The following is a 15,445-nucleotide window of genomic DNA, read 5'->3' on the forward strand; positions in this document are numbered from 1 at the left end:
CATGCAAATAGGCTGAGAGTCTGGACAGCTTCTTCATCCAACAGGAAAATGAACAATGCAAGCCTTTTTGCCATGACAATAAGCCTCAATCCAGCAATGCTATTAGCCAACTATCAAACAAATCCTTCGCTTTAAAAAGATCGCATGTCAAATTTGTATGAATAAGCRTTCCAAATGTTCACATATGAATTTGTATTTTTAAGAGATGAAGAGCAAACGGATATAATTCTTCTGTATTTGTGAACAATTGATCAGGATAATTATTTAAATATCACTAAGGATATAAAATATCAGTGCTAGATATCTACACTTGTGAAAGACAAGTTCATAAAACAACTGTGGTTCTCAAGCAGACTCCAATTTGTTTGCATAACAAAACACCAAGCCGCCATCTGCCAGATGCGCCGTTGATTTGAGCATGCAGCTAATTAAATTCAACCGCGCTGACAATACATAGAAAAGGAAATTATAACTATTTATTTTCTATCCTTAAGAACAACACGGTGCGAGAGTGGGATTTCAATGGGACTTTCACTTTCCAGAAAGTGCTTGAGTGAATTTGTGTTGTTTAACAAACCTTTCAACATCTTTCACTCACTCTCTATCTCTCTCTTCCTCTTTCTCTAGTCAGGCATCTGTCACTCTGCTGTTTTCGAAAGTTATTATCGCCTCGACTCCCTCGTGGATGTGGTTGCCGGGTGACGGGTTTCTTAGCACCCACTCAGACTGGGGAGTGATTTGAATCGGATGCAGAAATCTCCACTGAGTACCTGTAAACACAACTGTGCCTCGTCGAAAACAAATATATTATAAGAGAGAGCTCAGCCAAGAGAGGGAGAAAGGAGAATGAGTGAGAGAGAGAGAGAGAGAGAGAGAGAGAGAGAGAGAGAGCGAGCGAGGGAAGGAAGGAAGGAAGAGGTTAGAGGCATTAGACAAGCTGGCACCCTTAGTGCCAAGCTCATACCGAGCACTAAACAAAACAATTACCTTCATTTGCAAATATGTTCGTTTAGGTGTAAACACGCCAAAATAAGAGGGAGCGAGGAATAGCAAGACATAGAGAGAGAGAGGTGACATCTGGGGAGAAAATGAAATACACTATCCTGTCAATATCATGCTACCATATCATTGAACCTTGACCTCACCACCATTCATCTAACATCACAGACATAACAGAACAGGAAACGCTTGACTCTAAAGGGGAGGGGGAAATCTATTCAAAAAAGCCTTTTCTCATGGGCCTGGTGTCATAATACTTTACAGTAAGGGGAAGGAGATCTGGCATATTAGCTGACCTAGGATCTGTGTCTGTGTGAAGGAGGAGCAAAAGGGGCAGTGGTAATCTGGGGTCACGATGGGGATATTACAACTGACCTAGGATCTGTGTCTGTGTGAAGGCTCGGGAGTGGTAGTGTTAGACGGGGGTGATAGAAGGCATATTACTACTGACCTAGGATCTGTGTCTGTGTGAATGAGCGGAAGGGGCAGTGGTAATCTGGGGTCACAGTGGGCAGTGGTTTCCGTAAAAAATATGGAGTAGCCAGCTAAATAGTAAAAGTAGCCAGTCAGGCAGTTCTGGGCTGGGGTGGTCCGGGGGGGCATGCCACCTGAAAAAAAATAATGACACTAGAAAAAAAGCTCTATTTTAGAGGCCTCAGATACATTCCAAGGCCTTGATTCCATCCAGAATACACCACTAAATAATTGAATACTTTAATGACTTTACCTTCCAGATTGATACAATTTGTAGTGGTATCGAGTAGAAAGACATAAATTTACAATAAAAATGACTGAAAATGTATGAATTCAGTACGTTGTTAGTCGTTTTGGATATTGTCTAGGCCTAGGCCTATATTATCAGGACTATTTTCTAAGTAAGACTACCTTTTTTAACATTAAACCTGTCGTCTCTTGAGATTAAAGTCATATTTACAGTTTTACTGCAATATATGAATTGCCACAATGATTTTGTTCTTCAAATAATGTATTTTATTGGCTCTGCTGCTGTGGACACTTAAAGGAAAACAATGTGTCATTTTGTAATTTGGGTAAACTACCCTTTAACAGTTTGGCCTCTGAGTGGGATTGTTGTCACAGAGCTGGTAGGGTTTCAGACCTGTCAATCAATCACTGTGGGTGGGACTTTGAGGGAAGGCGGTAGATTAGTATTCTAGTCCGAAAAACTAGTCTAGTATACTCTTTCAATATAAATATTGTGGCAAAAACAAAATCTAGTCTTTCGATTTAGATTATTGTGGCAAAAACATAAGAAAAAAAAGTTTGTGTTCTATCAAGTGTTTAGAAACTGTTTAGAAACAATACAGAATTGAATGGAAAATGGATTTAAGGATGCACATATTTTCTCCCTCCACCGTGATTTTTTTGTGACTGTTGCCAACCGGAGCGCACAAAAATAACACAGGTACCGAGAGGCGGGACAGACAACAGACTAAAATTAGCTTAGTTAATTAATGAAGTGTGAAAATTWGTCTGTTATCGGCTATTTAGCCGATGGCTGGCGCTTATGGAAGACACTGAGTGAGAATATTATAACTGACCTAGGATCTGTGTCTGTGTGAAGGAGAAAAAGGTGCAGTGGTAATCTGGGGTGATGGTGGGGATATTACGACTGACCGAGAATCTGTGTCTGTGTGAAGGATCAGGAGTGGTAGTGTTGGACAGGGGTGAGAGAAGGTATATTACTACTGACCTAGGATCTGTGTCTGTGTGAAGGGGAATGAGGGGCAGTGGTCATCTGGGATGACAGTAGGAGTATAACTGACCTAGGATTTGTTTATGTGTGAAGTAGGAACAGAGGTGAGAGTAGGAAAGTATCATTACTGATCCAGGATCTGTGAAAGAGAATGGGCAGTGGTAATCTGGGGTGAGAGTAGGGATAGAACTGACTCAGGATTTGTCTGTGACCCAGGTAATCTGGCAAGAGTCCCTTGAAAGTACATGAAGGAAAGGCAAATAAATCATTGGACTCTGCACAGAAATAGATACAGTAGCCTATATGCAGCTCGTCGAGACGTTGGCATTGGGGACGGAAGGCATCCGACCTATATGATATCACACAGCAATGAAAGCAAGCACACCAGTAATGTATCAACATGACCATATTACTCGAGTAAACATATAAAAAGTGAACTGTCAAATAAAGTGCCACAAACAACACACCAAGTTACATACCCAAAACATATTCTAACGTACTCAAAAGGTTGTAATCTAAAGTGAGCATAATACACATAGTGGCAACATATACACCCAAGGCCGCATCTTGGTCAGACATCAGAAGTAACATTGCATGGGCCCTGCAGGGATGTCGTGTCGTTATTTACACAGTGGCTGAATTGAGTCTGTTGTTTTAACCCCTTACACTTGTGGAAATTGGCTTATATGGACAAGGACAAATGTAAATGATTCTAACAGAAGAACTATAAAAACCATATGCATGACAATGGTTGTAACTGAAAGAGAACACTTTGTAGATTATGGGGAAATTATCAGACTAAAAATGAGGAGACAACAGTTCACCTGACACGACTGAATCCAAACATTCCGCCGTTGATTTTACGTTTCTTTTTAATTTGCTGTACTTTTCACAGCGTTTGTCAATAACTAAATCTGGAAACATTCTAGATACATTCAGTAACATAATAAATAGGTGTAGGTGCAAGATAAGAAAAAAAAACGATTACAGTGAGTGAGAGGTCTAACTTGTGTCGCCGAGTGGCCACACACCTCTTCCGAACTGCGCACAGTTCCTAAGTAATTTGCTCTCCTAGCTTTGCCATTAAGGAACTGAGGCAAGCACACTTGTAGTTTTTAGTTTTGAACACAGCCCTGCGTGCCCACATAATTACGGTTGTTGTTAACGCAATCCAAAAACGTTCCATTATAAATCACAATCTGGGTCAGGTGGGCATCATTTGAAAACTTATTCTATTGCCAACATGGCTAGGTAAATTATAAAATATGATTTTACAGTGTTTGGCTTTCAAAAGACACTTCAGACAAACAGATTGTCATTTTGGTACGCATAGAATGGAGTCATGAGTGAATTCAAATGCATGTTCTGTGGCAAATTTTCTTCATAATATTATTGAGCTGGACTGTAGTATACTGTAGTATTTACTGTAGTATTTTTGCAGACTGTAGTATTTAATATACTGTTTTTGAAGACATTACTGTAGTAATGTAGTGTTTTGGTTTTATTATATTTTACAAAACAGTGGGGGCTTTGTCCTTAAAAATAAAACTACTGGACAAAATACACAAAGAGCAAATGTTCCATAACCTGTAGGTTGGGTAGATAAGTAGGGTTGAGGTCTTAATGGATACTTCAGAACGTCTGCTCTTTTCTATAACCTGTAGGGAACATAATATAGTCTATACTTGGCATGTAGGTTTCTCMCTTATGGGTGGCACAAATTTGGATACGGGGAAGGTAATGGGCAGGGTCTATGCCAAATAAAATACTGTTCAGGACAACCCAGGGTATAACGCATCCTTGTAACTGTGGATCGAACAAGAAAATGTTGATACTGTTAATGGCATAAGTTTTAATATATGGAAATGTGAAGTGCACATTTGGACAGGTGTGTGGTATGTACAACCTTTGCAATGACGGTCTACAGTAGCCTCAGCAGCAGTCTGTAGGGTGACATGTTGAGCACCCAATCAAAGAATGAATCTAGTACTGAAAGCATCATTTGTCATCCTACATTTATTTAACTAGGCAAGTCAGTTAAGAACAAATTCTTATTTACAACAATGGCTTAGGAACAGTGGGTTAATTGCCTTGTTCTGCCCTTGAACAACAGATTTCTACCTTGTCAGCTCAGGGATTCGATCTAGCAACCTTTTGGTTACCGGCCCAACGCTCTAACCACTAGGCTACCTACCACACCCATAAGCTATAGCTAGCTAACACTGCAGTGCATCAAATGTGGTGAGTAGTTGACACAGAGAAAGAAAGACAATAGTTGAACAACTCTGAACAAATGAATTTCTTCCAAAATTAAGGCAAAAGAGAGAGAGAGGGAGAGAGAGGTAGCTACAGTATATTTTGCAGTATATATTTGTTCACTTTCACTTACTTAGCTAGTGTCAAATGCAAATAGCTCGTCTAGTCTACTCAAACACCCAGCTCAAACATAGAAAGATGCTATGTTAGCTAGCTGGCTATGGCTATCCAACACTTGAACTCTTCCAAGTCAAGGTAATCTTTTGGTTTTATTCATTTATTGCCACCGGGGCCTGCCAGTGTAACTGCTAAACTGCTTGCTGCTGACTACACTGTACTGCATGATTGTAGCGGGTTTACTAACGCGCTAGTTCTAGTAGCTATGCTGACTATGACGTGACAACGATGTAGAATGTGTGTAGAGGTTAGCAGTGATGATATGAAGGTTTGGCTTGGAAAGATTTTTTCRCCTGGTAACTGACAGCTGATGTGTTGTGCACTGAAGTCCACAAGTAAAGGGATAAGGTGAGAGGACGAGAGCGCGCAGATAGTTGCGAGAAGGAATTATAAATACAACGAGCTGTTTGTATGTATCTGTTATGAAAGTGAACTGTGTTTGCGTGTGATCAGGTGTGTATTCCTTCTGCCGATTCTGTTGAAAAACGTTTCTTAAACATAAGCAAACGGAACAAAACAGGGATAAACATTTGCAACTGTTAGACTTATGATTACACCCTAGACCAGCTAAATGCAGGCAAGAGTGTGCAAGGAGATATTAAATGTGTCAATGTCTGTCACCGTGATTACTCAAAATTCTCTCAACCTACATTGTAAACATTCATTCATAGGTGAGGTTGTAGCAACCTCATGATGGGAATAGGGGAAATTAGAGTATCATGTAGTAGCCTAAACCTATTGATGTTAACATTTGAGCTGGGTAAATGGAATATGAATGACAGTCATCCCGTATGCTGTAATAGAAATAAGGCCATGCTCATAAAAAAAGAATCACCCTCCCTCATCTTAAACGTCACGGACCGCCACTGGTACAGGACTATGATGAACACCATTGTCACCGAAAATCACCACTGTATGAAAGAGTATAACGTTATTGTGAAAAGGACTTGGGATAAAAAAAAAACGAAACTATGTCAGGCCACTGCACTAATGTTGAATAAACTGTATCATTGTCCTACATGTCACGGGCCTACTTTTTTGGTGGACTAAAACGCTACAATGGACTACACTGCTCTAAATTACAACTTCCCTGACTGAGCTCCAAACAACAGAAATAGGTCAACCAAGTAATGTAAATACAAGTCACTCTTCTTCTTTTGAAGTTAGCACCTGACTAGGCCTCTATCCAGTGGACAGATGTCTCTGTTTCAAACCTATGATGTAATTCTCAGGCCTGTGTGTGTGTGTGTGTGTGTGTGTGTGTGTGTGTGTGTGTGTGTGTGTGTGTTGTGTGGTGGTGTGTGTGTGTGTGTGTGTGTGTGTGTGTGTGTGTGTGTGGTGTTGTGTGGTGTGTGTGTGTGTGTGTGTGTGTGTGGCGTGCGTGCGTGCGTGCGTGCGTGCGTGCGTGCGTGCGTGCGTGCGTGCGTGCGTGCGTGCGTGCGTGCGTGCGTGCGTGCGTGCGTGCGTGCGTCTGGCTGTCCGTCAGTCCGTTCCCCACCTCCCCATTCACAACCCGGTGAGTTCAACCACACACTCAGAGAATAAAGGGCGGAAAGGTGAAACTCTCATTGGGGGATAGGAACCAGAGTGGTCTAGAACTTCTCCAGAACTCTATCTGAAGGGGAGGTCACAGGTTCTGTTAGGTTTGTGTAAACGCTGCATTATAAGAGAGGGTAAGGTTAATTGAGTGTGTGTGAATGTGAATAGGGTGTAGGATAAAACTAGTGTTGAAGCCAGATGTAGAGATAGAATGTGGAACTACAGTAGTTTATGAATCCATTGGTATCAACATGTAGACACAGCATATCTGAATAGAGCATTGAAAAGAAGTTCAAAACACTGATGAAAGCTGATAACATCATTTGATAAAAGCCATGCATTTTCAATCCTAGTAAATAACTAACGATCTTCAGTATACAGAGCCCATACACATGGTCAAATGTCAAAATTCGATGTTTGCATATTCTGCTATATACATTGCAAACATTGCTGTGTCTTCCTCAGAATTCATTCTGAGCAAAATCATATGTACTTTCACAAAGTAAATAACCATTGCAGTGCATTATTTTCAGAATATTGATTCAATAGCAGCAAAACAAGAAAATACTTCTTCTTGATTATACTGCAAAGAACTGAATATTTAAATTCAGAAATGTAACCTTATGTGAACACACCCCTAAAGTCCTATTTGTTTTGTGACAATAAAAATGTGTGTGAGTCCATCCTCATATTTGTGTTTCTGCAAGCAAGTGTGTCTTACAGCAAAGTGTAATAAAACAGTTATCTTACACACTCAACATCATCCTCAAATACACCAGTAACATTGTGCCTAACAATGGCGCCTAACGTAACATTGCGCCCGGATAGTGTTGTTTTTACATTTTACATTTTAGTCATCTAGCAGATGCTCTTATCCAGAGTGACCTACAGCTTAGCGCATTCATGTTAAGGCCTCAAGGACTCTCTCATAAGCGCCATAAAATATCTATCTCTGCTCATGTTAGACTTTCCATCATATTTGCATTTCCAGCTCATTTCGCAATGGGAGATCAATATTAAATCAATCAACAGATTAGACGGCATACTTGGCCTGATTCAACCCATCCTGTCAGATTGAGCAATACATCACAGCATATGAGCAACAGCACACTAAAAATGGCTTTAAATCAAATATGGATCTCTACCTAAATCTGTCGCCCATAAAATCCTCCTACACATTAGCGTGGCTGGCAAAAGAAAGTGTATTTTTGTAATGATCCAGGTGAAATTTTAACTAGGGACAAAATAAACTACCGTCTTCCCTATGAAAAGTATTTATTCATCTGTAGACAAACAGTATATTAAGCTATTTAAATCCAATTATTTTTATTCTCTATGGTCTAATGTTTTAAAATGTTGTTTACTTCATTTAAAGTTCAAAGAATTGAAATGATTGCCCCTGTGGCTAGGACAGCTGATATAGGATAACCTACTTTTATTTCAATGTCATTTAAAAATAAAGTAGCGTTCATGGTGAGCTTCATTTAGAGTGGAAATGTGGTAATGCTCACACACAGAGTTGCAGACCTGCCTGTAGTATACTTGACTATATACTATAGTAATTACTGTTTTTGCGGACTGTAGTATACTGTAGTATTTACTGTAGTATTTTTGCAGACTGTAGTATTTAATATACTGTTTTTGAAGACATTACTGTAGTAATGTAGTGTTTTGGTTTTATTATATTTTACAAAACAGTGGGGGCTTTGTCCTTAAAAATAAAACTACTGGACAAAATACACAAAGAGCAAATGTTCCATAACCTGTAGGTTGGGTAGATAAGTAAGGTTGGGGTCTTAATGGATACTTCAGAACATCTGCTCTTTTCTATAACCTGTAGGGAACATAATATAGTCTATACTTGGCATGTAGGTTTCTCAGTTATGGATGGCACAAATTTGGATATGGGTAGGGTAATGGGCAGGGTCTATGCCAATTAAAATACTGTAGTATACTATGTAATTACTGTAGTGTTTTTGCGGACAGTAGTGTTTTTGAAGACATTACTGTAGTATTGACTGTAGTGTTTTTGCAGTCTGTTGTATACTTGAGCAATAAGGCCCGAGTGGGTGTGGTATATGGCAAATATACAACGGCTAAGGACTGTTCATTAGCACGAGGCAACGCAGAGTGCCTGGACACAGCCCCTAGCCCTGGTGTATTGGCAATATACCACAAACCCCAGAGGTGCCTCATTGCTATTATAAACTGGTTACCAACGTAATTAGAGCAGTAAAAATAAATGTTTTGTCATACCCGTGGTATACGGTCTGATATACCACGACGTATGTCAGTCAATCAGCATTCAGGGCTCGAACCACCCAATTTATAATGTAGTATTTACTATAGTATAGCCTAATTTAGTAACAATTTCAAATGACTAAAATGTGACTTTTGCGTTTTAACATTCGTTTGGATTGAGCAAGTCACTGACACAACTCTTTGCAATAAGAATAAATGCAATTGCCATCAACCTGACACAACTTTTCGCGCGGTGCGCCCTCGCCATGTTAATCTGTGTTTCCCTGTTTAGCCTACTAAAAACTCCATAACAGCATAGGCCTATAGTCAGATTTGGCACAATAGAGTATTACAAAAATGACCTGAAGTTCAGTCATTACAGCTAAACGACATCTCAAACATATGATTTCCACAAAATGGAAAATGTCTCCCCCTTCCTGTGTTACAGCTTTTCTACCTTGACGCCTACGCTTCTGCTTGCGTAAAACCTATAAATCAAATTAGCATCTCTCATGTCTCCACTCACCTGGCATTGGTGCAGTCATTGTACAAAGTCTCGAAGTCTTTTCTGGAGATGAGTTTGCAGCGATTGACTCCTGGCTGGATGGCCCCTAGACCTCGCAGGATGCGGACCTGCTCCACATTGCACACCACCGGCGTGATCTCCAGTCTCTTCAGCTTGGTGTACACGGTGTGCAGTCCTCCGACAAGGTGCTTCAGAAACAGATCGAACGCCTGGGGCAGGCAGATGAGTTCGCAGCCGTCCACCGTGAAAGACGCCACCTTCGCCCCCCTCAACTCCACCATTTTACACTCGTTGTTCTGCGGGGTGTTTTCAACAGGCGACGGGGTCGAGTAGACTGGCTTGCTGGGCAGAGTCCCGGTCGGGGTCGAGATACCGGGGCTACTGTTGGCGAGGAGCTCCGAGCGGAACAGGTTCTGGCCGGATGGGCCCACGGAGGGAGACGGGGAAGAAGTTGTTGACAGCGGGGACGTGGTCGCGGAAGGAGTGGAGATCGAAGGCGTCTGGACCAGAGGGATTGGCTGGATCAAAGCAGCCGGTACGGCCATGGTCACCTAGGGGAAGAAGAGTAAGTTCAAAGTATAAAAACCACTCCTGCGGAAAAAAGTGCGGCAGTCGAGGAACTCCAAATGAAAGATTCCACGGGAGTTTAGCTCCTCTGATGAGTTGGGGAGTAGAAAGAGATGCTGAAAATTCGTGGTGAGTGAGGGTTTGGGCTGAGCGCGGTGGGACAATGATCAAAGATAGAAGGCGGAATGACAGGAGGAGAATGAGCAGATAAGTGCGGCTCCGCATATGCTCTGTTGATGAGTTGTGGTTGTCACAAGGTACAGAGAGGGAGGAGCTAGGGGACAGTGCCTTGAAGACAGAATTTAAATATGATTATAATTTTAGTTAACCTTTATTTAGTTAGGCAATTATTACAAGTCATTATATCATATTATATAACACTTCATTATTTTATATGGCTTTCTTTAATCTAAAACGTGTTTTTGAGATGTTGCATATCATACGTAATCCCATGCGTTATAAGGGACATTGAGTGCAAATATAGTGAAATAAGGGAGACCGGGTATGATTGTAACACTTTTTTAGGTGACTGTTAAGTTAACATACTAACTGATAAAAGTAGCTCTACTTTCACGCAATTATCGCTTGTCTTCTTTAAATGCACTTTTGAAAACTGAAATCAATCAAACATATTCTACCTTTTTAGATTGGTTTATATTGACAAATCACAGTTTAGTGCAATTATATAAATTACATTTTGCACCAGCTATGCGCATCTGGGAGGCCGGCATCCCTTCAGAATGGTCAAGCGACATGCAACAGCTTTTTTGCCCAAGGTCCTCATTCACCCGCGATAGCGCCCGCGATAGGCGGCTTTGTCAAGCATCAGCCGTGCTCCTGCGGTTCACGTGTGGATTTCCTAACAAAGCCCACCCGCCCTCTCCCGACCAGTGACACTACAGCTGCCAGTCAGAAGAAATACGATTTTTTTCAGCATCAAGCCAGGGCATGCCTACTTCCTCTCATCACTTATTTTTTATTTATTTATACATTTGTATTATTTAAGATACATTGGATGCCATTTGAAAAAGGTTTGTGGAAAAGTACTGTAAATGATCATGTGTGTGCAGTATATATCAGATAATGAGGGCCAGTCCTGGTCACCTGGATCCACTGGTGATGACCAATCCAAATCCAGTCAAATCGAATTTTATTGTCATGTATTTGCAGGCTTCTCACACAGTGCAATGGGGACAAAAGTGACATAGTAATCCAATAAGTAACATGGAAAAGCAATCAAATAACTGACATTGCAATTATATAACACTAAGAAAACAACTAAATCAAGTATGAGGCATGCAGATAAAAAATACAAATAAAAAGTGTAGGGATAATAGTATGGACATTGTTTGCCCATGTACATTGTGAGTGGAATAAGGTACACACCATACAGCAGAGTTATATGAAAGTATATGCATTAGTAGTGCAGTGAGGTGACATAAGAAGGGGGTGGCTTTGAGACAGGCGGTCCGAGACTTGATATTGACCCTGACTGCAGCAGATCCCTCTTCCTTGTGCGCTGCCGCCTCCCGCCTTCACAATCGGAGGTCCCTTTCAGGTAACGGGTGACATGAATCTGGCATCCCAGGTTGCAGGGTTCTTCTGAATGGCTCCTATACACAAAGAAAGAACATTGAGTTACATTTGAATCTACTCAAAAGTAGAGAAAACAAGTGTAACTCATTTAATAATAACAAAACATACTGTGAAGAATGGTCTTCAGAAATAAGTCCCTGAAATAGCCCTTATTCCCTGCCCCAGTCCAGGTTGTGGCGATGTAAAAACGTTTTGACAGAATGGAAGGTAGCAATCGCCCCACTGTCGACTTCAGGTCTTGGCACCCATTATTTTATATAGAGTGTTCTGTCATTGAATGCGGCCCAAACTTGGCACCGTTGGGCCGCTGTAGTGTCTCACTTTGAAACAATAATGTTACATTGAAATGAAGTAAATATTGTGCAAGAAAGAACAGATAGGCAAAGTCTCATCTGGTCTAAGTGAATGTAACGTTACATACCTCCATGACTATCACATCCACATGGAGTGGTGAATACAATGCCTGGGCTAGCCATTGCCTCCACGATTTACGATGGAGTTGAGCGGCGACTAGTGTGGGCAGATTTCAGCACCAAAAGAATAGCCCACATTTACACATGACAAAACCACAACAAATGTAAGGTATTTATAGAAACAACAACAAAAAAGCTTGCAGTCCCCAAATTTAAGATTAGACAAATTCCTTGCTATTGTCTTTAAGTCATAATGCCAGAGAAGCCGGTGTTTGGAGGATATATTGGCACGGGTGTTAACCGTGCAAATATATCCTCCAAACAACGGCTTCTCTGGTATTTTCACTTTTATATAGCGGGTTACCAACATATTCAAATAATGATTGACATATTTGAATTAAAAACATTATTTTGTTCATTTATTCATACTATTTCATCCTTCTACAAGATATAGTCCCGACACAAATCTAGGGTTGCTACCCAAACCGGCTGGTCATTCGTTCTATCGGTTTGGTTGCCAGAGACGCGACCCTGTAGTTCAGTCTTTTTGTTCTGTATCCATGGACGCGAGCGACCCAGTCGTTCATTCTATATGTTCCATTGCCATACTGACTGGTAACGTTCTTATCTCTTGCTTGGTAGCTAGCCAACTACGGCTAAATTACAGTCACGTCAAACATAGCAGCCAGAATAATAACAGTAGCGGCATTTGCATTTGTTTAAGCGATTTTCTAGTGATATTTATTTGGAGACATCCATAACAATGAGCTAATGAGGCGCGATTTCGCCTGGCGTCGAACATGTGCTCACTCGTCAGGACACTTGTTCAGAGGAGCCAACCAACGACAAGTCTAACACAATCTTTTCAAACGGAAGCTGGAAAGACTTAGTTTTGTTTGACCTTTTTTCAATTTACATTTCTTTGTATATATACATAAAAATGATGCCAGCTGATTCATGATTTCGACTGTCTAAGAAACGCTGCCTGCTTTTCTGTCTCCTCCCGACTCCCGACACGTTCATTACTATGGGACGGCAGGAGATCGAATTTGAATATTGAAACAATGTTGCAAATGTCGGAGAGACAGGCAGCAAGGTCTATACAAATCTCAGCTAAATGTTAGTCTAAAAGAAATGTGGGATAATGTCTAGATGCTTTTTATAGTGGAGATCAAGTATATAAAGTGCCTGGCTATGTTGATGAGACAGTGGATTGCGCAGTCAGATGGAAGTGAGTAAATAGGCATTTTAACGTCATAGATTTAGCTGGTGGTAACTTGTAGAATAGACACCGGCTGGAATGTGGTTTTAACCAATCAGCATTCAGGATTAGACCCACCCGCTGTATAATTAATATTAACTCATGGCTAGATGGCTTTCCTAGGGCTTGTAGGTGTCTTCTGATTGGAGGCTAAATGCCAGAGATACAAAAGCGGCCTGACAAGGGCGTATAGCGGTCCTATGAGTGGTGGCTACTCGGCAGAGATCATGTCTTGAATGGCAAACTCTTTTCACCTGCTGGTGGTAGGAATTTATAGCTTTGGATGTAGGGAAAGTGGAAAATAGCAAGCAGGAGGACATTGTTTGTGTACTGGGTAGGTACTTATTGGATCTGAAGACGGTTGTCATAAATGAGTAGTCTGTGACAGGTGAAGTGTGAAATTGATTGATAAAACTGATTGCTTCCCATACGTTCACTTCCCTAAACTTAACACCTCTTAAAGAGGAGCTTTTGGAAGTTAGTAATGCATGCTGGGAATCAGGTGTCGCATACAGTACGCCAACATAAGTCTATTGTGACGAATGGGATAAGACTAAGATAAAAGTTGTGTGACACACTGAACTGTTGGATGGAGATGTAGAGCTGTACCTTTAAAAGTTTGACAATATATAATAACACATCTCTAGTGTTAATTATTTACACAAACTGTATGTATTTATAATTCAACCAGGGGGTATATATTGGTATTAATGTACAGCCAACTTGATTTCCAAGCCTTCTTTCCATTACTTTACAAAATAGCCAAGCAACATATTGTCCAATGAATGTGTCCCACCAACGGGAAACCAAAAACCATTAGTGTACTGTATTTGTTTTGATGTAATAGTAAAATAAGTTCATAAGCAACCTGCATTGATTCTCATCTATACATGCAATGCACAATCATCAATAAGTAACACATTGCGGTAAAATTTGAATTTAAAACTTCAATTTATAACCCATTAGTAGACAGTTAAAATGTATTGTGCATGTGTAAATGGTTTATTAAATGTTTTATTTATTTATTTATCCTTTATTTAACTAGGCAAGTCAGTTTTAAGAACAAATTCTTATTTACAATGATGGCCTAGGAAGGGGCAGAACATACTCTGAGTTAACACCAAAGGCATTCTAGTTGTGTGTCAAATCAGCTTTAAGATAAGCAGTTTGCCTTTTCAAAATTATAATTTAGGGAAAGAGGGGGCTTGTAGTGTAAAATCAATAGCTGCTTAAAATTCATAGCCAGGCAACCTATTTGCCCTTTATGTCGCTAACCTTTTGCTTAAATATGCACCATATTAAGATTTCATTATATACAATAAATGTCACAATAGTATTTTTTGTTGTCCTTGTTGTTGTTAAATTGAACCTTTATTTAACTAGGCAAGTCAGTTAAGAACAGATTCTTATTTCCAATGATGGCCTACACCGGCCAAACCCGGACAATGCTGGTGTGAGGGTGTTGGTGAATGGAAAAATGCGTCAGGCGTCAGGCGCAGGACACAGATATGAGTAATAGTCCAAAAGTTTACTCAAAATTAAGATAATGTTCCAACAAGGAAACAATACAAAAATAATCCAGAGCACAAGAACACGAACCCACATGACAAAGAATAACGCACAAAACAGAGAGGGAAGTCAGAGGGTTAAATAAGGAACATAATTAATGGAATGGAAACCAGGTGTGTATGATCAAGACAAAACAAAACGAAAATGAAACATGGATCGGTGGTGACTAGAAAGCCGGTGACGTCGACTGCCGAACGCTGCCCGAACAAGGAGAGGGACCAACTTCGGCCGAAGTCGTGACAGTCCCCCCCGACACCGGCCTCGGGGACGACCCGGAGGACGAGGCGCAGGGCGATCCGGATGGAGGCGGTGAAATTCCTGCAGTAATGATGGATCCAGGATGTCCTCCACCGGCACCCAGCATCTCTCCTCCGGACCGTACCCCTCCCACTCCACGAGGTACTGAAGGCCTCTCGCCCGATGTCTTGCGTCCATGATGGCTCGCACAGTATACGCCGGCGCCAACTCGATGTCCAGAGGGGGCGGAGGAACCTCCCGCGACTCATACTGCTGGAGCGGACCAGCCACCACCGGCCTGAGGAGAGACACATGGAACAAGGGGTTAATACGGTAATCAGGGGGAAGTT

General features: G+C 41.0%; 1 protein-coding gene across 1 annotated transcript in view; it reads right to left on the bottom strand.

Annotated features, from left to right (window-relative positions):
- The window catches only part of LOC111973053 (dachshund homolog 1-like), a 270,959-nt gene extending 260,712 nt beyond the window's left edge, over positions 1 to 10,247 (bottom strand). Inside the window, 1 exon segment of the mRNA XM_070446570.1 lies at positions 9,453 to 10,247. Coding sequence (XP_070302671.1) covers positions 9,453 to 9,997 — 545 coding nt within the window. The 5' untranslated portion in view covers positions 9,998 to 10,247.
- Between the last annotated feature and the right edge of the window lie 5,198 nt (positions 10,248 to 15,445).

Source organism: Salvelinus sp. IW2-2015, linkage group LG2, assembly GCF_002910315.2.
Source record: "Salvelinus sp. IW2-2015 linkage group LG2, ASM291031v2, whole genome shotgun sequence".
NCBI classification, from domain to species: Eukaryota; Metazoa; Chordata; class Actinopteri; order Salmoniformes; family Salmonidae; genus Salvelinus; species Salvelinus sp. IW2-2015.